We start from the raw sequence: 26,938 nt of genomic DNA on the forward strand, positions 1-26,938 counted from the left end.
TGTAGTTGTTCCATGTGTGAGATATATAGGTCTTAATGGATTAAGACCTTAGATTAAGAACTTTTGGACGTCCCAAGTGATAAAGTTTGAGACTTTATGAATCTTAGGTGTATTTAGCCTAGGGATCTGAAGTTTGGGCTTAAGAGCTTAAGCCATTAATAGGTTATAAGGACTTTATGAGTAGCGAAGTTACGCCCCGCGTAGCAGGTCAGGGCCCCGATCCTCAGCTGGGTTTTAGTGTGTACGCCCCGCGTACCAAGGAGGGTACACCCAGCGTACTTCCCCTTATTGGACCTTAATATTGGGCCTTAGAGTTTGGGCCGTTTGTGGGTAGTTGGTTTATGGGCCAAGTCTGGAAATTATGGATAGAGTGTTTTGGGCCCAATTATTGTTATGGACCTTGGATCTAGGCCTATTTGGTGAGGTGGGCCCAATTTGGTAAATTGGGCCAATATTGGACTTTGTATAAGATTTGGACTTTAGCCTTGGCCCGATAAGTGGATGTATGCTTGGCCTAATGTTTATTTTGTTGATGGCTAGTTCGGGATTTGCGGTGAGTTGGTGATTCGAGAACCTGCTCTTCAGTTCAGAGTTTCGGCAGTGCGAGGTGAGTTATCCTCACTATATCGACAGGGTCTAAGGCACCAAGGCCGGCCCTTTATCGGATTGAGAGTCGGGTATTTGTTGTTATGTTATTGCTTTGATATGGTTGCATCCTGGTAGCTAGGAAGGTATATGTTAGAGACCTGGTTAAGTTCAGTTCCCTGATATGTAGGGTGATGCTATGCTAGTGACCGGTTAGGTCGGTATTCTGGTTAGGATGATGATATGTTATGTGATCTGTTTGATCGGCTTGTTGATTGTGAATTCTTATATGATTGTATTTTTATGTGCACATGGTTGTTTGGACTGGAGTTGGGTTAAGGTGGGTCCTGCTTTATGCTGTAGGCCAAGATACCCAGGGCGGACCGGTTGTCCCGAAGGCCCAGCGAGCGGTCCGGATAGGCTGTAGGCCCCAAGAGGGCGGACCAGACGTGCCGAGACTCGGAGAGTGGACCAGGCCGACTGAAAGCCCGGTGCGGGCGGACCAGTCATACTGTAGACTCAGAGAGTGGACCAGGTGGGTTGTAGGCCCGATGCGGGCGGACCAATCACACTGTAGACTCGATGTACATGGCTAGACTCGGAGGGTGGACCAGGTGGATTGTTGGCCGGTGCGGCGGACCAGTCTCACAGTAGACCCGAAGTGCATGGCTGTTCCGTGTTCTGTTATGTTATGTATGCTATATATGATATGGGCCGGAAGGCACTATGTTATGGGCCGGAAGGCATTATGATTTGGACCAGAAGGTCGTAGCCTGGAAGGGCGTATGTGTGGTTGGTATTTTGGGGATATCTCACTAAGCTTTCGGGCTTACAGTTGCGGTTTAATGTTTTTCAGGTTCTTCAGGAGACCGTGGCAAGGCGAAGGAATGATCGTACCGCTCCTCATGTTTATGTTGTGATGTGATTCTAGGAATACTCTAAATGAATTGTATTGAAAACCTTTTTGTAATAATTTAATGAAATCGGGTTGTTTTTGAAAAGTTTAAATTGGTTGAAATTTTTCGGTCGTTTCAGTGGGTTAGGGAGAATAATTGGAAGAGGTGAAAGAAGTATGATTTCCATGGGACATCATCTTCATTTAGGAAAGCTTGTTTCAAGAGATTTGGGAAGATCATAAATGTCTAAACCAGACATCTTTTGGGAGATATTCAAGATAGTTGATTTAAAGTCCTTAATATAACACCCAATATGAAATATTCAGGCTAGGACCCAACACAATACTTTTATAACTTGGAAGAGGGATGTCGTAATCCAAGCTATAAAATATTTGAAGGTAGGCGAATGACGATTCACCAATTTCCACCATGAAAATTAAATATATATTATTAGGTTTTAATTGATTTTTGAAACTCCTAGATATTTGAGATTCATTGAACTGTTCAATGACATGTTTCAATCTCGAGTGTACCCTTCAGGTTTTGTGACTGGGATGTCGAGGATCACAAAACAAGGTGTGAAGTAACCATGCAAATTACTTGGTACCCTTAAGTGTTTACCCCATAATCGATGTGCCAGTTAACCACACATGCTCCATCGATACTATGATAAACATTAAGTTACCCTTTGCCTACCTTGTTAAATACGAGTTAGTGTGCCGGTTAACCACACACGCTCCACTAACCGACTTAAACAAAGTGCAAAGTGTAATTTCATGGATTAGCACCTTATTCACTTTTTCCTAAGTAACTAAGATTGAGTATTTATAAAAGGTTTAGTTACTTAGTATTTATCATTAATATTTTTAATGAAGGGAGAATTATAGTCCTTGTCCTACCCGTTCGGCTAACGACCCTCCACCGGTCAAGGAAGCGGTGGGTGAGAGTGGACACCCATTAAACTGCCATTTTATAGGCAGTAACCTTATACCCCCCCCCCCCCTATAGACCGACTTCGTGAATGAGGCCTACTAATGGTAAGACTGACTTTGTTCTTATACATACATATATATATATATATATATATATATATATATATATATATATATATATATATATATATATATATATATATATAAGTATTAACTAATAATATTATAATAGTATAAGGGTGTATTTTAAACATTTAAAATACTTGGTGGTTTAATCTATTAATTAAACTATACTCTTAATTTAATTAAACTTAAACCATGTTTTTATGGAATTATTAACTTTTTAAATAGACACTTTAATTAATTTAATGAAGTCCATAAAGTTTGAACTTTAACTTTTAAAATTCTTGGGTTTGGAATTAAAGTGTATATGGGGTTTGACTTTACAAATTCCAAAACTTGAGCACAAGTTTTGAACAATTCAAAAAACTTATGGTTTCCATAACTTATGAATTTTAAAGTGGTTTAATGGAAAAAACCCTTCAAGTTCCATAACTTGTAAACAAGTTATGGAAGACTTTAAAAGCATTAAAAATGTGACTCTTCATTTTTTCATAACTTATGGAAATTTTATGAGTTTTAAAATTCATAAATGTGACTTTTCATGTAACTTGAGGACAAGTTACAAAAACACATATTATGAACAACTTCAAGATTAATTTGGATTGAAAACAACTATCTCATAATTTTTCCTATTAATCTAAACAAACTCATAAACATGAACATTCATAATCAACATTTTTCAAGCATCATATAAACATGTATAAAACTTGAAACTTTGATTATTATCCTTTATTTGGATGAGAATAAACATTACCATAGTATCAAAAAACAAATTTATGAACAAAAACACTTTGCAGCAATGATTGTAATCCAAAACAGGCCAAAAAAACTCGAAGATAAGCTGTCAGGGGGTCCAACTCGTCGAGTGCATGAACCAACTCGACGAGTTGGATGAATTTGTTCATGGACTCGTCGAGTCCATCACTGGACTCGTCGAGTCTGCTGTCCCGACAACAAAAAATTCGATTTTTTTCAGTTTTTTTCAGCAACTTGCATCAAGTATAATTGAAAACAACCCATGGCTCTGATACCACTGTTGGGTTTTGGTATACTACAACATCCTATGGTGCACATACAACCCTAAATAGCTTGGATCTATGTTTTCATTAATTATACATGCAAATGGTTTCCAAGGTATTAATCTTACAACTAGCATGCATTTAACATAAAAATATAATATACTAGTTAGCATGACATACATTTTGATGGAGCTTGAATTCTTGGTGTATTTGGCCTTAAAGAGCTTAGCCCCAATTGTGTGGAAGCCTCAAATAGAATCACAACACACCATGGACAAAGGATGAACTTGAGAGAGAATTCCATGCACACAAAAGACACCATGAACTCTAAAAAGATACAAGTGGCGATTTTGGGCAATGAAGTATCTATTTATATGTGGGATTTCTAGGGTTATGGATATAACCCAAATCCATACCCATGGGTTTTATGATCCATGGTTCATGTGGCCCAACTCTTTATGTATCCATACATAAACTTGGTCCAACATGGATCATAAGCCCAACACATATAAATATAACTAATTATCATAATTAGTCCCCATAGATTTAATTAGTCTCTTTCGACCACTAAATTAATTCCAAATTAATTCTTGATCAATACTAATTAAAACATATGATTTCATATTAATATATTATTACTTATAATATATTAATAAACCATAAATAACCTTCTCTCAAAAGTCCATCCTAACAAGTTGTCCTGATGATATGCAACCCAAATGGACCATGCTACTCTCGGGTCGAATACATACCAATAATAGTTATGGGCTTAGACACCTAATCCAACACTTATCCCGTAACCTAACCCTAATATCATTAGCCTCCATCTCTCTAAACCCTAGAAATCTACCCTAAGCCTCCATTTGAGTGATTCTTGAGTTTTTTGGTGATTTAGTGAAGTTTTGGTGCTTATTGTGGAAGAAGGAGTTCCTTGAGGAAGCATTGCTTGGCTTGGAGCTTGTGGATCCAAGCCTTAATCATATTGATCTAGCTCTAGAAAGCATAAAGTTTGAATCTTGGTGGCTTTCTCATGTGGATCTAGTGGGGTGATGACTTGTTATGTTTGTCCATTAAAGAAGAAGGAGCCTTGAAAGAGAATAGCTTGAGAATCTAGCTTTTGGATCTGAGTTATACACCTGTTGGTGCATCTTTCAGAGGTATCAAGTTCGAAACTTTCTCATTGTTGTGCTAGTTCTTGTTTTGAGTCCATTTTTAGGATCTTATGTCCCAAGCTTGGAACTTTATGAGTTTGATGAACTCCAGAGTATAATACATGTCCTTTTAGATGCTTTTAATCATTTGGAGTCATAAAAATGAGATCTTGGTCATCAAGATCTCTCCATGCATGAGATATGAGCATTTTTGGGAGTAAAGAGTCAGTGTATTTGGGTTTGGGACTTTATCAGCCATGCAAAGGCTTAAAGTGTAACGAACCAAATTTCACGTCCAAAAATTTTATTTTTAATCAATACTTTGGAAAACATTTGTAAATAAAACATTGTCTGATCAAATCATTTCATATTCATACATCGTGTTTGAAAACCAAAATACGAATTCAACCAAATGTCAGAGTACAAATCCCAGAACAATTTCGTAAGGCGGAAAACAGTTTGTGTGTATGATGTGCCACTATTGCGCCAACTCCTTCCCCTTCGATGAAGAGGTACCTGAAACCAAAACTGAAAACTGTAAGCACGAAGCTTAGTGAGCTCCCCCATCCTACCACATACCATACAATCACACAACATACATATATTGTCAGGCATATCTGGGTGCCCGACCTACCCCTTCAGTCCTCTCGACCGGATACTTGCTAGCATATTTGGGTGCTGGCCTACCCTTCGGTCCTGTCGACCGGATACTGACTAGCATATCTGGGTGCTGGTCTCCCCTTCGGTCCTCTCGATCGGATACTGGGGACTATTTCACCCCTTACTACTACCACATAACACATATCACATAATCTATCTAGCATGGTTGGGCATGACTACCCCTTCGGCCCTATCGACCGGTACTCTGGGGACTATCTCCCCTATTGTCACTAGCACATAGCATCATATCATACTAGCACATAAACATATCGATAGTAGCAAACCTAGATGAATATCACATAAACAATCATATAATCATACAACTCTTACTGATGGGTTGGCATTGTAGCCATAGACCTACCGCTACTGGAAGGTAACTCACCTCGAAGTAGCTGTTGATCTGCGCGGGAACTGACTATCTGCTGTTGCTGCTCCGGAAATCCTCCGGCTGTAATTCCCACAAAACACTCAATCAAACATTGCTAACTGTCCTTAGGGTAAAATGACCATCTTACCCCCAACCAAGTCAAAGTCAAAGTCAACTACCAGTTGACCTGACTCGCCGAGTTGGCTCGCTAACTCGCTGAGTCCCCATCCTTCCATTTGTCCTTATGCCCATCTCTACTCATCGAGTTAGGCGATGACTCAACGAGTTTTCCTTTCAACTGAACATCGACTGAATCTTCATCCGACTCGTCGAGTTGCATGAACAACTCGTCGAGTTCATCTTCAACTGATAAATAGGTCCTGCCCTTGGCTCGCTGAGTTGTATGAACAACTCGTCGAGTTCATCTTCATCCATATGAAGATTGCCTTGGACTCGTCGAGTCTGCTCATGCACTCGCCGAGTCCCATGAATATCCCGAACAGTGGCTTAGTCCAGAACATTGGGTCACTCCCCGGGACTCCCTAAAACCTTTCCACACTCAATTGGGTCCTTTTGACCCTCAACTGATTTGGGACTCAATCTTGGACTCGCCGAGTCTGTCGCATATTCTCACTAGATCTTCGATTTCTGATGTACAACTCTTGATCAAAGGATAGATCTATGCTCCTAGGACCGTTCTAGCACGTAAAGTTACAACCTTTATGTGCTTGCATGGGACTTTAAGCTCAAAAGGTCCTAAAACAAGCCCTTGAGTTGCATGGAGCCTTTCTTGGGTGGAAAAAGCACCCCCTTTCTGCTTAGTGACCCCTCGAGGGTCCTAGATTCGTACCCTCATCCCCAACCATGCTTGCATTCATGGTTGGCTAGCTAAAATGTCTCATAAAGCCCTAAAACTACACAAAATGGGATCTAGAATTTGGAAGAACAAGGTACAGACTTTTTACCTTGAATGAGCTGCAAATGATGCACAAATTCGGATCCCCTTTAGTCCCTTCTTGCTCCTTCAAGCTTCTCTTCCTTCCTTGGATCACAAGAGCACCAAACTCACTTCAAATGCTCTAGTTTGCTTCAACAATGTCTAGGGTTTGCTATGGGGGTCCTCTGGGAGTAAATGGGACGAAGGAGGCCGGGTTAAAGTGTTTAAATAGGGTGCAAACCCTCGGATTAGGGTTTTTGGTCCAGACAGGGTCTACTCGCCGAGTCTGGGAACCGACTCGCCGAGTCCATAACTTAGACCCCGCGTCTTATCCCGCTTCTACTCGGCGAGTTGGTCCTTCAACTCGTCGAGTCCAAGGCCAAAAATGCAAATATTTAAAGAGTTAGTTACAAAGAATACATACCAAGATCCAGGTGCTACATAAAGTCATGACCTTTATGGAGTATGAGCCTTGAGGGAGTCTAGATCTGAGAGTATAGACATAGCTATGGTCTTAACGGGTTAAGACCAAGATAGTGGAAAAAGAAAGTCTAGAAGAACGTAAAGCGTAAATCCAGTATGCCCCGCGTACTGAACAAGTGTCCCCGATGGCCCGATCTGGATTCGTGTGTACGCTGAGCGTACCAAGGGAGGTACGCCGCGCGTAACCTCAATGTGGAATTTTTGGGTTAAGTCTCATTTGGGCCTTGAGTGTTAGGCCTGGAGTTTGGGCTTGTTACAATAGATTTTTGGACCAAAGGAATATATTTATGTGCTTTGGGCCCTTGCGTTGGGATTGCCATATTTTTTAGACTTGAGAGTTGGGGCTCGGGAGAGCTCGTTTGTTATTGGGCCTTGGTGGGACCAATGGGTTTTTTGGTTATGGATAGCTTGGTTAGTGTACTACCTTTAGACCTAATGAGTGAGAGTTTGGACTTAGTTCCTAATTGAGTTAATTGTGGGTTTGGCTCGGAGATAGAGACCGGTGCGCGGCAGCAGCGTTTATAGGGGTTGTTCATCATCCGAGGTGAGTCTTCTCACTATACTTACCATGAGTGGTATCTATGAGTTAACGGAGGGTCTTATATGTTTACTTGAGTTATGCATCTTGTCTGTGTGATATATATGCTATATTATATGTTACTGAGACCGGACCGGAGGGTCCAACGAGCCGTGAGACTGGACCGGAGGGTCCAACGAGCCGTGAGACCGGAGGGTCAACACTGAGACTGGATCGGAGGGTCCAACGAGCCGTGAGACCGGAGGGTCTTCACTGAGACCGGACCGGAGGGTCCAACGAGCTATATCCATGAGAGGCTTTTTATTTGTGTATGTGGTATTTTGGGGAACGCATTAAGCTACTCTTTGCATTGATTTACTCTTTAGCTTGTTTATGGTCATTTTAGTCCCTTTTGGTTGGTGATTGTGAGCTAAGGTCGTTTATGGAGTTTATCCTTGTAGATCCGGGCATATTAAGGGTTTCTTAAGCATAAAAGTGTAAACTTTATGGTGGTTTTGGTCTCATGCATGTGTTAAGTCATTTATTAAGCTCTTTTGAGCTCTAGAGGCCCATTAAACCATGCATGAAGATAAATTTGGAAACTTTACGTGATAAACCACCTTAAGGAAGTCATATATGAGTTTGGGTTGAAGACTTAATTGATTAAGAGCTAAATATTGGAAGTTGGCCAAGTTGGTGGAGTATGCTGGGTGTACAAGAAGGTACGTTGAACGTGCAAGCCCTAAAAAGAGTATGCTAATATTGAATTTTAGTTTTCTTGGGCCTTGTTGGGCCATCAGAATTCTATTGTTGGGCTGTTAATATTTTTTTGGACTTTCTTGGTTGAAGGGCTATGAAGGGGTTTGGGCCCAATTTGGAAAAGTGGGCCATATTTGTGCCTTGGATGATTATTTTGGAATTTGGACTTTTTGGACAATTGGATTGGGCATTGGCCTTGGGCTAATTTAGGGAAAGGGTAAAAAGGTCTTCTACCCTAGATTGGACTCTTAGTGTGAGTCGGGATCTAATTATTAATTGGATGTTATTTTGTGACTGATAGCACGGGGATTTTAGCAGGCCAACAGCCAGAGATTTATCTATGAGATTCAGCAGTCTGAGGTGAGTCATTACACTATATCTCCATGGGTCGAAGGCTTTGACAACCGACCATTTCGGGTCCACAAAAGACAAATAAGTCAACAAAAGTCAAGTAAGTCAACAAAAGTAAAATCATTTAATAATCCAAATTATTATACAAACTTCTTTATTTAAATTGTGCAAAAGCATAGAGATTTCGGTTATGAAGAACCGAAATCACCTCTTGGCCGAAATCACCTCTTAACCGAAATCACTTCTTGGAACGAGAACATGGGAGACCGAAATCTCAACTTGAACCGAGAACATGCGAGCCCGAGATCTCCCTTGGACCAAAATCACATGTGATTTCGGTGGCGTTAAGATGGTTCTCGGTTAGTGCTTAGGCCGAATTCACAATATCTTATCCGTTGAAAATTTTCCCAGTGAGATATATTACACAATCCAATGCAAATGCCACATCATCTTCACCCCCTCTTATATAAATTAGGCCAAAATCACTATCCATTTCCTTATTTACACTTCAAAATTTCCTTCAATTTTCTCTCAAGAAACGAATTCAACTTCATACGTTTATCCCCAAGAACATCTTCAAATCTTCATATATTTGCCCAGAAACACTTTCAAATATCCCCAGAAAACAAATCCTTCAATTGATTTTTAGGAATCTTTGTAAGTATTCCTTATATAATCTAGTGTTATACAACACTTTCATTGTTAGTTCATCTAATTTACACATTTTATTATGTGTTTAAGACTATTAGAATATGACTATCTTCACGTGTTCTAACTTGAAGATCATCGCCACCACTTCGTTATCCAACCAAGAACGCACTCGAGGTGAGTTCATACCCCCATATTTTCGAGATTTTTCAATGTTTTAGGGGGGGGATACAAGTAAAACACAAGAAAACTTGTGTTAAAAGTACGAAATGGTTAAATACATTTTACTATTGTTATTACAAAGATGCTAAATTTATGAAATAAACTCTAGGGGATGCAGTGTGATCATGCCAGGCCTTGTAAGGCCTACACGATTACTGATTTCCCCAAACCATAAGCACAAAGTATAATTATTTCCCTAAAATACCCCACACAACAATACACATACAATGCATGAACATATGAGCCTTCAGTCTGCCTTGACTGCCTAGCTAGGCCTACAATCTTCCTGGACTGCTCTACTGAGCCTACAGTCTATTGGATCGCCTCGTAAGGCCTTTAACAGCTGGACCGCTACCTTGGGCTTACAGTATGACTGGATCGCATCATAGGGCCTATAGTACACTAGACCGCCCAGGTATCTTGGCATACATCACAAATCAGGACTGCCTCAACTCAACAACAACATGTCGACATATGCACATAAACAATAAACAAACAATAGCCAAAAATACATGTAATCATAACAGATCTACCAATCTAACAACCCACTATAGTGTAGCAACGTCCTATACACAAGGATACATAACGTAATCTAGTGGGCCGACATTGGTGCCTTCGACCCATGAGTATAGTGAGAAACTCACCTGATTTACAAAGTCGACTAAAATCCAGCTCAAAGCCAAGCCACCCATAACTATCAAATGGGTGCTAAACAGCTCCTAATAACCACACAAGGTAAAACCTAATTCTACATTCTAAGAATAGAAATTTAACAAAAAGTCAATGGTCAAAGTCAAAGTCAACAACCATCAATGTTAACCACAGAGCCTCATATCGTGACCAGCCCTTGGTCATGTCCTGAGAGTACACTCGGCCCGATTCCAACTCGACTCACTCCAACTCAGCCAACTCGGTCACGGATGACCCATTAAGTAAACCTCATGACGCGAACATTCCTTCGTCATGTTGTGATCACAAAAGACACAAAAAGGCGCGGGTTCCTTTCATGGTAACGTTGTGACACCCTTAGTGCTACGCCGTGACTTGAGTCTGAAGCAACAATCTAAATATTTGATTCATTAGTCCATTAAGTCTTCAACTCTAAATTTTTCAGAAGCTTAAAGGAACTCCAAAGGGCCATAAAAATGATTACTTTATGGACATGCATGCTTCTTTCATGTCCTCAATCCATTCTATGTCAAAAGTGAAGAGATAACACCAAAACTTACATGCATGGATCCAATACTTAACCACCTTTTAGATCTGAACCTTATACTACTCAAGGGACCCTTAGAATCCATAAAGTTTCCAACTTTATGAATTCCTTCCATTCACACTTGCTCAAGCATGAAGGACATGGGACAAAAACTTAGATCTAGCAACATTAAGTAATAAAGTTTGGATTTTGGACACTTACAAAGGTCCAGAATGAGCACAAGATGACGATGATGATGTTTCCTTGCTAGATCCATAACTAGAACACCTTCTTCTTCAAACTACCAAAAGCTCCAGAAGGCCAGGAATCACTAAGAAAGATTAGGGTTAGAGTTTTCTGAGGTTTGAGGGTGATTGAGGTTGATAATGAACCCTAGATTCGAGATAATAGGGTTTACATACAAACGAAACCCTAAAAGATCAGAGGCTTGGGATGCAATATTCCTCACATTTTGACCACCAATGTGTCACGTCATGAGAATAGTCCCGACACAGGTTCTTCACTTTTTCTTGTCACGTTGTGATGTCTCTATGGTCACATCGTGTATTGTTCGCGTTTCTCACTAGGCATCAATGAGATGATGTAATAGTTAGGGTCAACGAATGTAACTTATTTGATTAATAAAGGGAAATTTGTAACATCCCAATGATGAGGTACTTCTAATTTTGACCCTGTATTTGAATAATATTGCATCTTGGCCCTTGGGATTGAAAAGGAATCACAAAATGACCCATAGTGGTAATATGGTAATTTTGCCCAGTGTATCGTATATTGTGTTTGGTTGGCCATAAATGATATATGACATTCAAAAAAGTGTGGGGATTTCCAACAAAAACAACAGACATGATAATAACTTTATCTTACTTGTGGGGTAAACATAGGAATCATAATAGCTTCTGCGGTAATTGGGCTTAATAGAGTAGTTCTTCATTTGCTCACATTTAATTGTATCTTTTCGTTTTGTTTTCTTCTCTGTAATTGTACTCTGCCCTCGCTTGCTAGCTTCTTGCTTACAAGTATGATGTTTTTTTAATGTTATTTGCCGTTTAAAAAAAAAAAACTGATTTATAGAACTTAATTTAGAAAAAAGAAAGAGCATGTATGTATTTGGGTTTGCTTGGCAGACCATAAAACTCTTTGGGTTAGTTGCACATATTTGTTTATTTAAGAAATTTTGGTGATCAACCATTTCTTGTGCCAAAATCTTAAAGCTAAATTTAAATGTATTTTTCTAGGATTACACGAGAATATCTAAACCAGTTTCCAAGGAAAAAAATTCCAAATCTACAGGATTTCGTTAGGATCGGTTCCCATCCGTTTGAGTGAAAGCGGTTTGAATAAAACCTTTTTTTTTTTTTTTTTGCTAGATTTCATATTTCACTGAACTTGCTTTCGGTGTCAAAATTTAAGAAAACTTTAATGGTTAAACTGACAAATAAGTAAAACTCATGGCTATGCATGAGCTACAATGTTTTTCCAAGGAGGGGTTCATAACATTATTTTTCAACTTTTAAAATTTAGAAAAATATTTTCCTCGCATCTAGGATAGTAAACCTCTAAACCTTATATAAACAACAAATTGAAGAAATAATCGATAAAAACAATTATAAGTTTGAAAATCGGTTTCATCCAAAACTGCTTCAACTAGCAAAATACTCAAACCTTACAAATTGGTTTCGGATGATCATGGCCAAATGATAAAAAAAAAAAACATTTATTTAGAGCTAAGAGACATGAAATTTTAAATTACTTATATACATTCCTCCAATTGAACCGAGCCACGTGGCATAGCCTAGTTAGGGTTTGGCCATTTACTTTTATTTTTTTTTAAACGGCAGATAGGCCAATTATCAACCATTTAACAAGGTACCATTTATTACATAAATAATGAGATGAGATTATGTTCTGTCACACAATTGAATCCTGAATACTAAAAACCCATGAATAATCCTATTTCATGAATAGCAATACAAGCATAAATTAGATACTATTATACAAGCCAAAAAACCAAATATAAGAGCAATATTACAACCTATATAGCTCAATGTACAACTAACCATAGCACAAACTGAGTAGTAGTACCAAACAAATCAAACCTCATATTAAACATTCATTCTAAGTAAACACAAAAACAAATCAAACCTCACTTTAATTAACATTAACCCCCAAAACCCATTAAAATTCAACTCGTTTTAATCAAAACCAACTTTCAAGAACAGTAGAATGAAACTGCATCAAGACAAGCACCAACAATATCAAAGCAGCCACCCCCCACGGCGAACCTCCCTCCTCCGGCGACTGGTACGCTAGCCAACGGCGACGCTCCCACGGTGACAACCCAAACCCAAAAAACTTTTCTGGGTGCTCCACATTTGACAACCATTTGACAGCAAAAAGCAGAATTAATGGAGTGATTAAAAGAACCCAATTGAAGCTCTCTTCAGTAGCTTCAATGGCTTCTTCGTAAGAAGAGTACCATTGAAATCCAAGAAAGAAGAAGATGAGCGACAAGATCAAAAGAACCGGATATGGAAGTGGGGTTAGCGAGAACGCTTCGAAAATTGAAGAATTTGTGGTTCTTGTGGGTGACATTTCACCTTCACTGTGTGAATGGTAATGATGATGAATGGTTTAATAGAGAGATTTGATGAAAATATGGAAAGGATTCTCCAATCCGTTACGGTTTGTATTACTGATTTTGAGGGATTCCATTGTGATTGGTACAAGTGTTGGAAGCTTTTTGGAAAGGTAAACGTACAACTGGTAATGCACTGGGTACAACTGATGTTGCGTGGGGCAAGTAATGATGCATATGGTATAACTGAGTAAAGAAGGTTTTATGTGGGAAAAGACCAAGATACCCCTCACCCACTTTGGAAAAGTCTCGATGGGAACCATAAATCATACTTGCAATCATTTTCATTTTGAGAAAAGAAAATTTATCATGGGTTGTGAAGAAACTTGTAGACTTATTTTAGTGGTTGTAAATATGTTTATCAAAAGTGATTTGAAGTTTTATATCGTCGTATTTGATATTTTGTTTATATGATAAATGACAATCCTGTTTTTTTCATAAATGTATATTCAAATTATTAAAAAAAAATAAGAAATGTTAATTTGTTTGACTGTTCAATAGATACACATAACTAATGAATCCGGATCAAATAAAAAATAAAAAAATCGTAAAAACAATTTCATCCTTTGATCTCATCAAATCAAAGGTTATATAGATTCAATGATATTTTTAGTATATATTTCAAAATTAAATGATCTAACATCAACTATAAAAATAAATCATTAATACCTTAATTAGAAGAAAGTTTGTGAACGAAAATCAAGGTTACCAAGATTATGTGAGAAGTTTAGTAGGCAGGAAAGTAATTTTGGATGAAAATTATACCAAGTAGGAAATAGATTTGTTCTATCTGTTAAAAAAAATATAATATTTGACTTGACATGTGTTTGTGTTTGAGTGTTTCTCTGTGACACTTAAAAAGAAATTTTGTTCTATCTGTACAAAAAATATAATATTTGATTTGGCATACATTTATAAAAATAAAATAAAACTGAATGGCGTAATCGAACCCCTCAAATTTTTGACACGAAACAAAGGTGCTTTCAAGTTGTGTAGCATCCCTTTCAAATCGTCTATAATGTGATTACAGATAATATATGCATTACTTTTTGTGTCAACAATGCACCTTCTTTGACATGATCTCTAGGGGACGTTTATCGAAAGCTTTAAAGGAAACTTTATATTTGAGAACGATCTCACTGAAATTCAAAACTTTAATAAAAACATTTGACAGAGAATCATAAATCGAAAATGTTCTATTGGAGTATTAAAGAACGAGGTAGTTTCTGGAATCACAAATTGGTCTTGGATTTTGATTGGATAATATAATCACTTTCCAAATCTCATTACACTAAAACAACTTTGATGATACTAAGATCATAGTTTGAACTTTAAAATCTCATTACACTAAAACAACTACTAAATCATCAATATGTTCATTAGTAATCATAAAAAAGACTAATAGATAAAAAAAAAACAGTGGATTGTAATCGAATTTATAAATCTAAAATCACTTTTTGGAACAGTTCGGGTTTAATGAGATTGACCTACAAACATTTTGTCATTAGTAAAAAATTATTGATATTTAATTTACCAAAATACGATTGCAGAAAAACTATATATCTACAAAACTAATATAATCTTTAATCAAGCATTTCAAAACGTTGTATATCTTAAAATTACCCTTTAGACAACTTTAAATCTATCGGGCCAGATCTTTTTTAGCTAAACTTTTTGTTTTATTTATTAACTCGTTAAAGATAAAACATATTTTAAAGTTACATACACATGAGCTTTAGCTCCGTCCGATTCGTTTCCTTCTAGCTGAAGTTTTTGTTTTATATATTCAAATCATGAAAGATAGAACAAACCCAAAACGAATCATGCACATATAAATGATCCAAAATTGTCACCTCTAATAATCTCTAGCTTATTGCCTTATTCCACTAGACTGCAACATTTTTTGGAGAACGCCTTTTTTTTTGTATGAATTAAGAAAAAGACAGCGAAACCAAAGAGATAATTTGTTAATATTTGATATATCTTAAACATGAAAGAATATATAATATATGTAAACTTTAAGAACATAGAAATTAGTCATAAAGAAAAGCTTTACCCAAGTTTAACATTAATTTTATGTACGCAATTCGATTGTTGCGCCAAAAGTCGAATGACACGGCTATCAAAGGGGAAAAAAAGAAAGAATATATTCGTTCTTTTCCTGGACACGTTTCCCTAATTAAAGGTGATATAATTGTTTTATTTAATCTGGGATTTTAAGACCTTATTAACTTAACCCTAGACTCGACTTTATAGCTCAACAAATTTGATAATTGATAGAATAGCTTCCCTTTTATTAAAATGAAAAGTTTAGCAAGCGAAAAAAGACTTTCCTTTCAAGTCCAAACTATTTACACATTTACCCTCGTTAGCTTTTGGTTTTTAATTTCTCCAACTAGGTTATTTTCTCAAATATTCATCAAATTATATATATCCACACAACGTCACCACTTTATCCAGGAAAAATGAAAAAACAGGTGCACAACCAACAGGAAAATTACATTCTTCTTGTGTGTCTGTCTGTCTATATGTTTTTCTCCAACATAAGTGAAAAGACAAAAACAACCCTATACTATATGAGTAGAGCTAAAATCTGATATGCATGATGTGTGTTGAAAGAAGCATGGGCGTGTTGGGAATTTAAAAATAAACAGCAACATTGTTTCTAACACCAAAAAAAACAAAGAGAGAGCACCTTACATTACAACTTCACTGATCATTCATCTGCAGAAGCTGAAGTGTGAGCGGGGTATTTCTTCAAGATATCTGCCCATGTGGCACGACCCTCAGAGACCTCCTTGACAACAGCCGCCACCTCATCAATGCTGACACGGATTTGATCCTTGCTGTCCCTTTCGCGGATTGTCACCGATGACGTGGAATCCACAGTCACAGCAAATGGCACACCCAGCTCATCTGTTCTCGCATATCTTTTGCCTATTGAAGTACCTATACATACATAGATACAATATAAGAAGTCCACATTTTCCTATGAGAATTAATCAAACAAGACAATGGCAAACCTGTAATATCTTTCTTGTTTGAAATCCCGGCTGCAGTCAAAGATCTGGAGATGTTTTTAGCAACTTGTTCGTATTGAGCGTTCTGAACCAATGGGAAAACAGTGCATTTGATGGGGGCCACAAGAGGGGGGAAACGGAAGACATTCAACTGTTCATCTCCAGCTTTGCTTGGTCTCATGTAGAAAGAATGTTCATAGAGACAGTAGATGATGCGACCGATGCCAAAAGAAGGTTCGATAACAGAAGGTGTGAAAACTCTCTGGTGTTCTTTCTTTTTTTCTTTTGATATTGTCACCATTTTTTTCGTTATTGTCACAGTTTTCTCAAGAGTGCAGACTTCAAACTCCACCTCCCCTTTTGTTTCCAAAACAGATTTCATATCCATCGCCTCTTTCTCACTCATCGCCTACATAAAACAGGAAATCAGAAAACCGTGTATATAAGTGGCTGTTTGATGGTTAAGAGAAGAATTTGTTTATACCTCCAATGCTTCAACCACCATCTTTTGATTACCCTTGAATGCAAGCCCAAGCTCCTTCTTAATAGGAGTAATAACAAGTTTCTAGAAGAAATACATCAATTTGTTAGCAGCTTTCTCAATTAAAAATATAAAAGTAGAAAAATTACCTCAACTTCTTTAGGTTCTGCAAATTTCTCTTGAGCCACAAGAGCAACACCACTTTTATCCTATGAAAACCAACCAACAACCCAAAACCTCGTTACAAATAATGGTAAAACCATAAAACATCATCTCTTCAATAAATAAGGAATTGAAGGAACTTTGTAAGTTCAAAAGACGTAAATGCCCTTCTATAATTAATGGTTACCGTGTGTGCACGTAGGTCATATGCGGATCTATCAGCAATGCCAACGCATTCGATCCAACCATAAGAGGATTCGATTTCAGCATCCCAACAATCTGCAGCGTAGTGGGCCATCTCATTTGGAAGATGCTGCCTGAAACGCAAACGTTCTTCATCGATCCCTAAACGTGTCAAAAATAGATACACTCTTCCGATGAAGTATGCAAGTGTTTGATTGTTCACAATCCCCTGTGAAGAAATATGTGTTTAAAAGCTATTAGGGTTGCATATTGCTACTATGAATGAATAGATATGAATACATTCCTATTTCCTGTAGTTTGCTCTAAAATTTTAAATAACAACGAACCTTAGAAACGGCTTCACCAAGACAAAGTCTTTTTGCAGATTGGCCTGACATTTGTAAATCTCTTGGGAACATGAGAAACTCGAGCTTTTCAACTTCAGAATATTTTGGGTGTGATTTGTCATCAGGATCCACAAAGTGTTCGATTTCTGCAAGTGTGAATTCACGGACTCTTAGAAGACCTTGTCGAGGAGATATCTGGAAAAAGATGACAACAAAATGTCAATTTCCAGAGAACATCGTTATTTAAGTGAACATAAATAAATTCATTACTTGAATAATCATTTAGGGTGCGTTTGGTTGTGGAAATTTTTCCAGTTTTCTAGGAAATTTTTTCAAGAAAAACAGAAATTTTGAAAACGCGTTTGGTTCGTTCAGTTTTCCAAAAAATTTCAAGAAAATGAAAATTTTCAGTTTTCCAACTTGTATGTAAATTCGAAAAGTGATTTTTACAGTTTTCCAAATTTCTAAGATGGAAAATGAAAACTCCCCCAGTTTCAACCAAACGCGTTTTCTGAAAATTTTATTGGAAATTTAAAGCGAAAACTCAACTCTATTTTCTGAAAACATTTTCTTAGAAAATGAAAACAATTTTCCACAACCAAACGCACCCTTAATGTCTTAAAGAAAATACATAAAGCATGAATGAAATGCACGTGTTGCAATCTTAAATTTTCAAGAAAGGAAATGACCTCGTTTCTGAAAGCTTGACCAATTTGAGCAGCAGCAAATGGTAGCTTGTTACCATTGTAATAATACAAGTCTTTGAAGTTAACAAATATGCCTTGTGCTGTTTCAGGACGCATGTACCTGAATCATATCAAATGAAATGAGTAAAATATGGAAGAATGTAAAGCTATAATCATTGCAATTATGAAGTAAAATAATCTGAAAATAGTAGATGATTAATACTGACCCAGGGCTCACACCAGAAGGACCAATTGAGGTTTGAAACATGAGATTGAAAGGGTAAGGGTCTGAGAGAGGATTCTTAGTGTCAGGTGCAACAATGCCATATTCCTTGATCTTTGCACCAAGTTCCTCAGCTGAAAGATCATCAAGAACAGCAAGAATGTGTTTGAATTCAGCAGCCTTGTCAGCACTCATAGCCAGATCTTTTTCAAGCTTATCTTTACAATGATCTTTAAGAAGGTGATCAGCTCTGTAACATGTTCCAGTCTTTTCATCTTTAACCATCAGGTCGGTAAATTTATCAACATGACCAGATGCTTTCAAGACAACTTCAGGGGTGACACAAGGACAATCAACTTCTAGCATGTCCTCCTCAAGAACAAAATGCTGAGAAAATTTAAGCAAAATGATATTAGTATCCTCCACTATCATCTCCAACATCCAATCTATTGTTGTTTAGTTGAGGCATATCTCCATTATTGAGTTTTGATGTTATTGTATCTTCGGATAATGAATAAGCTCTCGCATGATTCAAACAGATTCATATGTCAATTAATGGTTTGTTAAATAGTCAGTCTTTCTTAGGGATGCTTGGTAGCAAATTGCTTTAAGCTACACAATTTTAAAACTCAAGTAAGGTATAGATGTTTAAGGCTTTTGATTCTGGGAAAACTGTGTCCAATGATTTATCTTTTATTTCAGATTAGACACCAATCCTCCTAGTTGTACAGAAAATTACTTTATAACTGGCTTAGACAATAGAAACTTTAGGAGCTAAATAACAAAAAAACAACCAAGTTCATATTGAATTCTGTCCATTTTGTAAAAAATGAGACGAATACCTACAAGGAAAAATTAGTCACACATTGGCGCTGCATGTTTGGAATTCAATCCTCTTTCTCCCCCAAATTGCAACACACTTCAATACCTTATGCGAAAATTTAAAAATCCTAGATTTGAGATCGATATGAATTTTGTTGCAAGCCTCGTATATATTGGACTATCCAGAAAGTTTTGCGATTCATATCAATTTTGAGGTGAAAAGCCAATCAGTTCGAAAACAGCGGCAAATCCTATTTCCGAAATGAACAGGATATCACAAAGCCGATTGCATTTTCAAGCAGGAGATGAGAGTATAAAATTTAAGCGGTATGATTGTCATCGTGGCGATTATAAATTCAGATAAAACTCAACATACCTGACGCCAGAAAGCAAGGACGTTAGACTTAACGGCGCAGCCAGGAGGACCATAATCATACAAACCAGCAACACCTCTGTAAATTTTGAACGACGGGATGTAAAACAAACGTCTTTCGAGCGTATTAACGACGGCCTGACGGAACGCATCTCTGCTCATAACAGAGCCGTTAGCATCACCAGAAATGGAAGCTTTCAGTTGAGTCTCGATCGATGTTTTCTCGAGTTTCAGAGCATTGAGTGCTTTAACGGCTTCGTCTATCTCCGACTTTGATGCGCCGGAAGACTTCAATTGACGTATCGTGTTGCCGCTAGCATCGATCGTGGATTGTTTCTCAGCAAGAGCTCGTCGGAGTGAGTCCTCGGAGGTGGCCATTGGTGCGGTGGCGTTAGCCGGTCGTTGTAAAGAATATATTTGGCGGAATCTGGAGGTGATGCGGTGGTGAGCGAGTGATGATAAGATAGCGGAATGTAAACGCATGCGTTCCGATCAATGGCCCCACACCGGCGGTAGGATTAGGGTTTTAGGTTTTTGGGCTGTAGTTGGGCTCTGATGTAGGCCACTAAAAGATTCTATCGGATATTTTAGAAATTATTATGATTAGGCAATAAGGAGTGTACGTACAGAAACGGTACCATGTTGGTGACGCAAAACTATAATACATTTTCGTAAAATTAGATGATAGCCGAAAACCGTTAGCATATAGTTGGTAGGGTAAAGTCTTAATTTTTATTTGTTATATAAGTGTTTTGTAAAAGTAGCTGTTTTGAAATATATAAAATTACATAAAAGGACAATTGATTAAAAATAAATAAATATATAAATATATTTTTAAGGGTAATTATAGAAACTGATTTCAAAAGCTCACTAGCGTTTTGTTAAACGCTAGATGAAATAACTTTTAGATTTGAAACGTTTTGTTTAAACTCAAAGCTAAACGCTCGTACTGACAAACGAAGTTTTTTGTTTAAACTAGAGCGTTTTGTCAAAAACTAAAAGTCGGAAGCTCCCAAACACTTTCAAAAGCTTCGTGCCAAACACGCCCTTAATAAAATTGATAATATTTTAATTCACTTGTTACTATTTAATATGGATAAAAGAATAATAAGAATAAAATATAAGAAATATATTTAATTTCTCAACTATAAAAATGTCACCGTCATCCAAAAAGTTTTGGAGTTGTACCAATTGTTCAAAACTTTCATTTTGTTACGAGTTGTTTTGTTTTAAATATTGAAAGTGTGTAAAATGATCTTTTTACCCTTTATAATTGGTTTTACTTTTTTCTTTTGATTTACTTAACTATTTATGTAATTAAAATAAAACAAAAATAAAAATAAATCTATCCTAATACCATTACCCCACCAACATCCTGAGTTTTGTACCATAATCCTCTCTTTATTTAGTTTTCTCGTTAGTAAAAGTTTGAATGGGTAATTCTCGTTATTGTGAAGATTTAAGAATTGATAAATTTACAAAGTTGTGCGTAAATACATAGTGGATAAAAACATACACAAGCTTGGCATAAGTGAAATATGATCGGATGAAAAAATGGTTTGGAGTTTTTGGATCTCAAAACTAATAAACCTAGTTGGATGATGTCATGATCGAAGGTAGTACAACATGATTTAACTCAGAGAATTCTATGCGATCATTTTTTGCTTTGTTGGATTCCATCTGTCAAGCAATTTCTTTTGGATTCTAGTTCTAGAAAATATGGGAGATACATCAAGAAATCATCGGGTTGGTATTTTACACATCATTGATATTGTTTAGATCACCACCATTTGCGATGTTTAGATATGTAGCTTCACGACTTGCCAGAAAGGAAAGAGACAGATCGACGTTCAAACATCACAGACGATGACGTTCACATCACCACCATTTGCGACATTTAGATCTGCAAATATTAGCTCTAATCTGCAACTCAATGAAGACGACGGTTGAGGGTGCCGGCGCTACAAACCCTAGCTCTGTAAATCTGGACATAACCTCTATGGTAGGCGGCAAATCGGATCTGCAAACGGTGGTGGTCCAAAACCTTAGCAGGAAAGAGAGACGACTGCCACCACAATCAGTCGCCAAAAGCCTAGCAATCAATTGTCGTCGCCAAGTCGATGAACGCTGGGGTTTCAAACGGTGATGTCTTCGGAGAAGGAGAGAGACGAAATGATTGTTGTCGTGTTTGTCGAGGTAGCATTTGCAAAGGCGAAGCTGTCGTCAGAGCAGGAGATAGAAGACGACAGTGGCAGTGGTGGATTCGAGTTTCCGGCAATGGCGTTGATATTTTTGCCGAACAGTAAATAGAAAGAGGGTGATATTGAGTCTGTAAAGAGGGAAAAGGGTTATATTTTGTTTTTCATTTTTCATTTTATTGTAAATTTGTAATTAGATAATAGTAAAGAAAAGAAAATGAAAAAAACAAATAAAATGGGCAAATCCGTCATTTGAAAAAAAATTAATTGCTTTGGACCAAACTCGCAATAAAATGAAAGTTTTGGAGCACTGGTGCAACTCCAAAACTTTTTGGACCAAAGTGGCAAATTTTAACATACCATAAGGACCATTTTTTGCAGTTTTGTCTTGGTTATATGATCTTTTTATGATGGGAGCTTATTTATAGATAACAAATTTTCTCCATACACAACAACTTATGCTTTAAAATATTGTACTATGCAACTCTATAAATCATAAATTGTTGTGATCGGAGAAAAATTGTTGTGTACAAATCACTTCCCTTTTAGGATAGGTGTTTTCGAATTGGTTTCAGTCATTTTTTGTTGGGATAATAATTTTAAAAGGTAACCTTTTTTTTATTGGTATTCATTTAGTCATTGAGTTTTTTTTGTCAACATTTTCTCATCAAACTTATGACCTGTTATAGAAGTTTAGATGGTTTCTGACATATTTGACAACTCCAGCAAGAATTTGGTCATCTTGGGTGATTATAATTTTTTTGGCGATTGTTGGTAGAGAAAATAGGTAAGAAATAAAGGGTTGGAGAGGGAAACAAGAGAGATCGAAACAGTGCAGGAGGAACTAGAGATCGGAGAAATAGGGAGGGGTTGTGCTTTTTGGTGGTGAAGGTAACGACAGATGTTCTTGCTGGTTTCCGATGAGGATTATGGATAGGAAGGGAACGGCCCTGTGCGATCAGAGCAATTAGGAGGAAATGGTTTTAGGAGGAAAGGAGTAAGAAATCTGTTGTTGTTGGGGGCGTTAGTGTGTAGCACCTGGTTCCCGGTACGTAAAAATTTATCTAAGTATTTTGCATTTTGGCCTTAGACTCGACGAGTTGTAGGCCCGACTTGCCGAGTAGAGACGGGTTTGGGAGCACGTTTAAGTTGGCGACTCGGCGAGTCCACATTCTGGACTCGGCGAGTCCCCGCTATCTGATGAAACCCTAAATTTCAAGGGTTTGCACCCTATTTAAACCAACCTTATGCGCCCCAACCTCGCCCCTTTCACCCTCAGAGCTCCCAACATCGTCCAAACCCTTATTCCTTGAGAGATTGAAGTGTTTTGGTGTGTTTCTTGAAGATTTTGAGAGAAGAGAAGAGTAGATCAAGAAGAGAAGAAGGAGGCCAGACATCTTGGTGTTATTTCAAGTTATTCCCTTGAGGTATAACTCAGTTACCCTCTGTTTTCATGCTGGTAGACCTTTATAGCTCCATTAAAGTCCTTCTTAAGCCATTTCCAAGCTTGATTATGAATTAGGGTTTGTAATAAGCTGATTAACCCTTAGATCTAGGCATGATTAAGCTCCAGGAGCTCAGATCTACTGCCTTTATGGAGCCATATTGCATGAAAGCCCTAGATCTACTCTTTTAGTGCATTTTGAGCCCTAAAACCTTCATTGGTGTTTATTTACACGTAAAGTTGGAAACTTTACGTGTTAACCAGGCCCTAGAAACCCATATCTATGTATGGCATGAGCTGGATCCAAGCAAAATCGAATATTTAGTGTTTGCATGCGATAGACTCGGCGAGTCGTTCATCGGACTCGGTGAGTCGAGTCGCGAGTCCCCGAGTTTCCCCTTTTTGTGTTTGCGGAGTGGAGTAGTGAGTCATGGGGTGTGACTCAGTAAGTCGGAAGCCAGACTCACCCGTTAAGAAACTCGGCGAGTCAATGCCCTGACTCGGCGAGTCCAAGGCAATCTTCTTGCCTCAAGAACAGACTCGGCGAGTTGTTCATACAACTCGACGAGTCGCATCATAGCATGTTCTTCGGATGAACGTGAACTCGGCGAGTTGTTCATACAACTCGACGAGTAGGATGAAGGACTATTGGACCTTGGATTAAAAGGAAAACTCGTCGAGTAGAGACGGGGTTATGATCAGACAAAAGGATAGGGACTCGGCGAGTTGGCAGGCCAACTCGGCGAGTCGGGTCAACTGGAAGTTGACTTTGACTTTGACTCTTGGCTCGGTCAGGGGTAAATGGTCATTTTACCCTAAGGTCGGTTAGCAGTATTTGACTGGGTGTTTTGTGGGGATTTTAGCAGGAGGACTTCCGGGACAGCAGCAGCAGAAGACAGTCAATTCCCATGCAGATCAGCAGCTACTTTGAGGTGAGTTACCTTCCAGTAGCGGTGGGTCTACGGCCACAATGTCGGCCCACCAGTAGGAGTTGTTTGTTAGATGATTCTCTTTGTGATATCATCTGGGTTTGCTACTACTTGATATGTTATATGATGGCCTGATATGAATATGTGATGATAGTGGAGTTCGGTTGTTAGGACCGAAGGGTAGGTCAGACACCCCAGATATGTCTGACAGTACGTGATGATCTATTTATATGCTGGCATGATATGTTATATGTGATAGTGGTAGTAGGAGGGGAATAGTCCCCAAGCCCGGTCGTTAGGACCGAAGGGTAGATCGGACGCCCTAGATATGTTTGATAATATGTTATGTTATGATATATGTGATAGTAGCAGTAGGGGGTGAAATAGTCCCCTAGGATCGGTTGTTAGGACCGATGGGTAGTCAGCACCCCAGAATGGCTTGACATGGGTAGTCAGCACCCCAGATCGGCTTGACACGGGTAGGTCGGCACCCCAGAATGGCCGTACCGGGTAGGTCAGGCACCCCAGAATTGTCCGGCAGTGTGTATGATATGTGATTGTATGGTATGTGGTAAGATGGGGGAACTCACTAAGCTTCGTGCTTACAGTTTTCAGTTTTGGTTTCAGGTACCTCTTCTTCGAAGGGGAAGGAGCCAGCACGGTAGCGGTACATCACACACACGCTTTGTATTCCGCACTATGGGATCCTCCTGGGGTTTTGTACTCTGATAGTATTATGTTTTATGAAATGGTTTCCAAACAAGCAACACCTTTTATGAAATGACATAATCCGTGAATGTTTTATTTCTAATGTTTTGCAAATTGTATGTTTTAAAAATGAAATTTTTTGCTCCTATTTTTGGGATGTTACAAGTTGGTATCAGAGCCCTGGTTTGAGGGATTCGGACACGCCTTCGGGGGTGTCTGAACTCAAATCAAGGGATTTAAAAGATTTTAAGGAAGAAAATATTTTTCCGAAAAGCTAAGTAAAGAGTTTAAGAAGGAACGAAGTGTGTGATGTGTGCGACCGACCGAGCTCAAGTAAGTATTCCCCAAAGTACCCATACCAGCTTATGTTATGTTTATCAGTTTCAGTAGAACAACATACTAGAATAGGACTAAGGATCTAGGAGTGATGCCTTATGTGCCTGCCTTATGTGCTTCAGTGTATGAAAATTGCATGCTAGAATTGAGTAGACAGTAGTAGGATAGCCTGTTAGGGTTATGCCAGATAGTGTGTGTTTAGCATTGTATGCTAGTACAACTTTCCTCTATGAGGACATATTTGCCTGAGATTGTTTCCTTGTGTCTGAATGCTGCTTGCTTTGTGCTTCGTGAGGACTTTGAGTGATGAGAGTTAGACATTATATGAATACGTCACGTCACATGTGATCAGGGTTGAATAATCTTAGAGTGCTGGATTTGGCCTTACTGCGCGGCTTTTGTCTGAGTCTAATCGTGTAGAGACGAGTCTGTTACTCGAAGGATTATCTGAGCCTCAACACATGTGATGGTATTCAGGTAATGACTAATTGGCATTACAAGGAGGCCTTCAGCAGCTGAGGACCGGGTAGGGTGGAGTTAGAGATTTCCCGGGGCAAGCCTAGGATGAGTATAACAGTGATCAGCGGTAGTAAAAGAGACCTGGTGGAGTCAAGGAAGACCTTGGAAAAGGTACGGATAGATGTGGAAGGTAGTATGGGCCCGTACTACTGAAAGCAGAGGATCCGTATCCGAAACTAAGGAAGGCCAAGATAAGACCAGAGAACTTGTAGTACGTGTGATCCCTCCAGAGGTGTCAGTATCGCTAACAATTATTATTTTTGTATTTCAGAATGGTGGTACTACGCTCGAGGCCAGTAGTTGGCAGTTAAGGAGAGGGATCGGGTTCGGGATCAGGTTCCGAGCCAGTAGATGAGGGGCTACGCGAGTTCATCGCGTCAGAGATCACCAGAGGCATCCTTGAGTTGACCCCCCTTATATTCGGGTCGATCAAGGAAGGGATATTGGAGTTGATGGAGGATCGCCTCAGGGCATTCAGGAGTGACATGGCATCTGGCCAGTCGGGATCTTGCACGCTGTCCTTCAAGGACTTCCGGGGCAGTGGTGCACCGGATTTTCACGGGGTAAAGGACCCCATAGCTGTCAGGCGATGGATTGCAGACATTGAGTCTGTACAGATGATCAGCTTCTGCCCTGAGGGGTCGAAGGTGAGGTTTGCAGCAGGGTGTTTACGAGATCGAGCTAGGGATTAGTGGGAGTCCGTGGGTGACTCGTTGGGAGCCTCAGCTGTCGAGGCTATGACTTGGTCGGACTTCGCGACCAGGTTCAGGGCAGAGTTTGTGCCGCCTGTCGAGCTTCAACAGCTGGCCAATGAGTTTTTGGATATGAGACAGCCGACGGAGACTGTGGCGGAGATAACCGCCAAGTTCCAGGAGAGGGCGTTGCTGGTGCCCCAAGTCTTCATCGTAGTCGACTTCATGCATAAACATTGAAGGCTTTAATGTGTGCTCAAAGTTGGTTGTTGAATGAAATTCGAGCTAATATATTATTGTATATTAATATATAA

At 38.6% G+C, this 26,938-nt stretch overlaps 2 protein-coding genes across 2 annotated transcripts; both read right to left on the reverse strand.

Annotated features, from left to right (window-relative positions):
• Window positions 1-12,794: 12,794 nt before the first annotated feature.
• On the reverse strand, window positions 12,795-13,582 carry LOC111879206 (uncharacterized). Its single transcript, XM_023875679.2, has one exon. It carries the CDS (start codon window positions 13,456-13,458, stop codon window positions 13,063-13,065), a length of 396 nt encoding a protein of 131 aa, XP_023731447.1. The 5' UTR covers window positions 13,459-13,582; the 3' UTR covers window positions 12,795-13,062.
• A 2,397-nt stretch (window positions 13,583-15,979) lies between these two features.
• Window positions 15,980-20,340, reverse strand: LOC111879202 (glycine--tRNA ligase, mitochondrial 1). The gene is made up of 9 exons (XM_023875673.3): window positions 19,802-20,340; window positions 18,608-18,990; window positions 18,384-18,501; window positions 17,695-17,889; window positions 17,352-17,576; window positions 17,152-17,211; window positions 17,006-17,086; window positions 16,525-16,930; window positions 15,980-16,450 (listed from the first exon to the last, which is right to left on the reverse strand). The coding sequence occupies exons 1-9, from the start codon at window positions 20,279-20,281 to the stop codon at window positions 16,218-16,220; spliced, it is 2,181 nt and encodes a 726-aa protein (XP_023731441.1). The 5' UTR covers window positions 20,282-20,340; the 3' UTR covers window positions 15,980-16,217.
• Between the last annotated feature and the right edge of the window lie 6,598 nt (window positions 20,341-26,938).

Source organism: Lactuca sativa, chromosome 8, assembly GCF_002870075.4.
Source record: "Lactuca sativa cultivar Salinas chromosome 8, Lsat_Salinas_v11, whole genome shotgun sequence".
NCBI classification, from domain to species: Eukaryota; Viridiplantae; Streptophyta; class Magnoliopsida; order Asterales; family Asteraceae; genus Lactuca; species Lactuca sativa.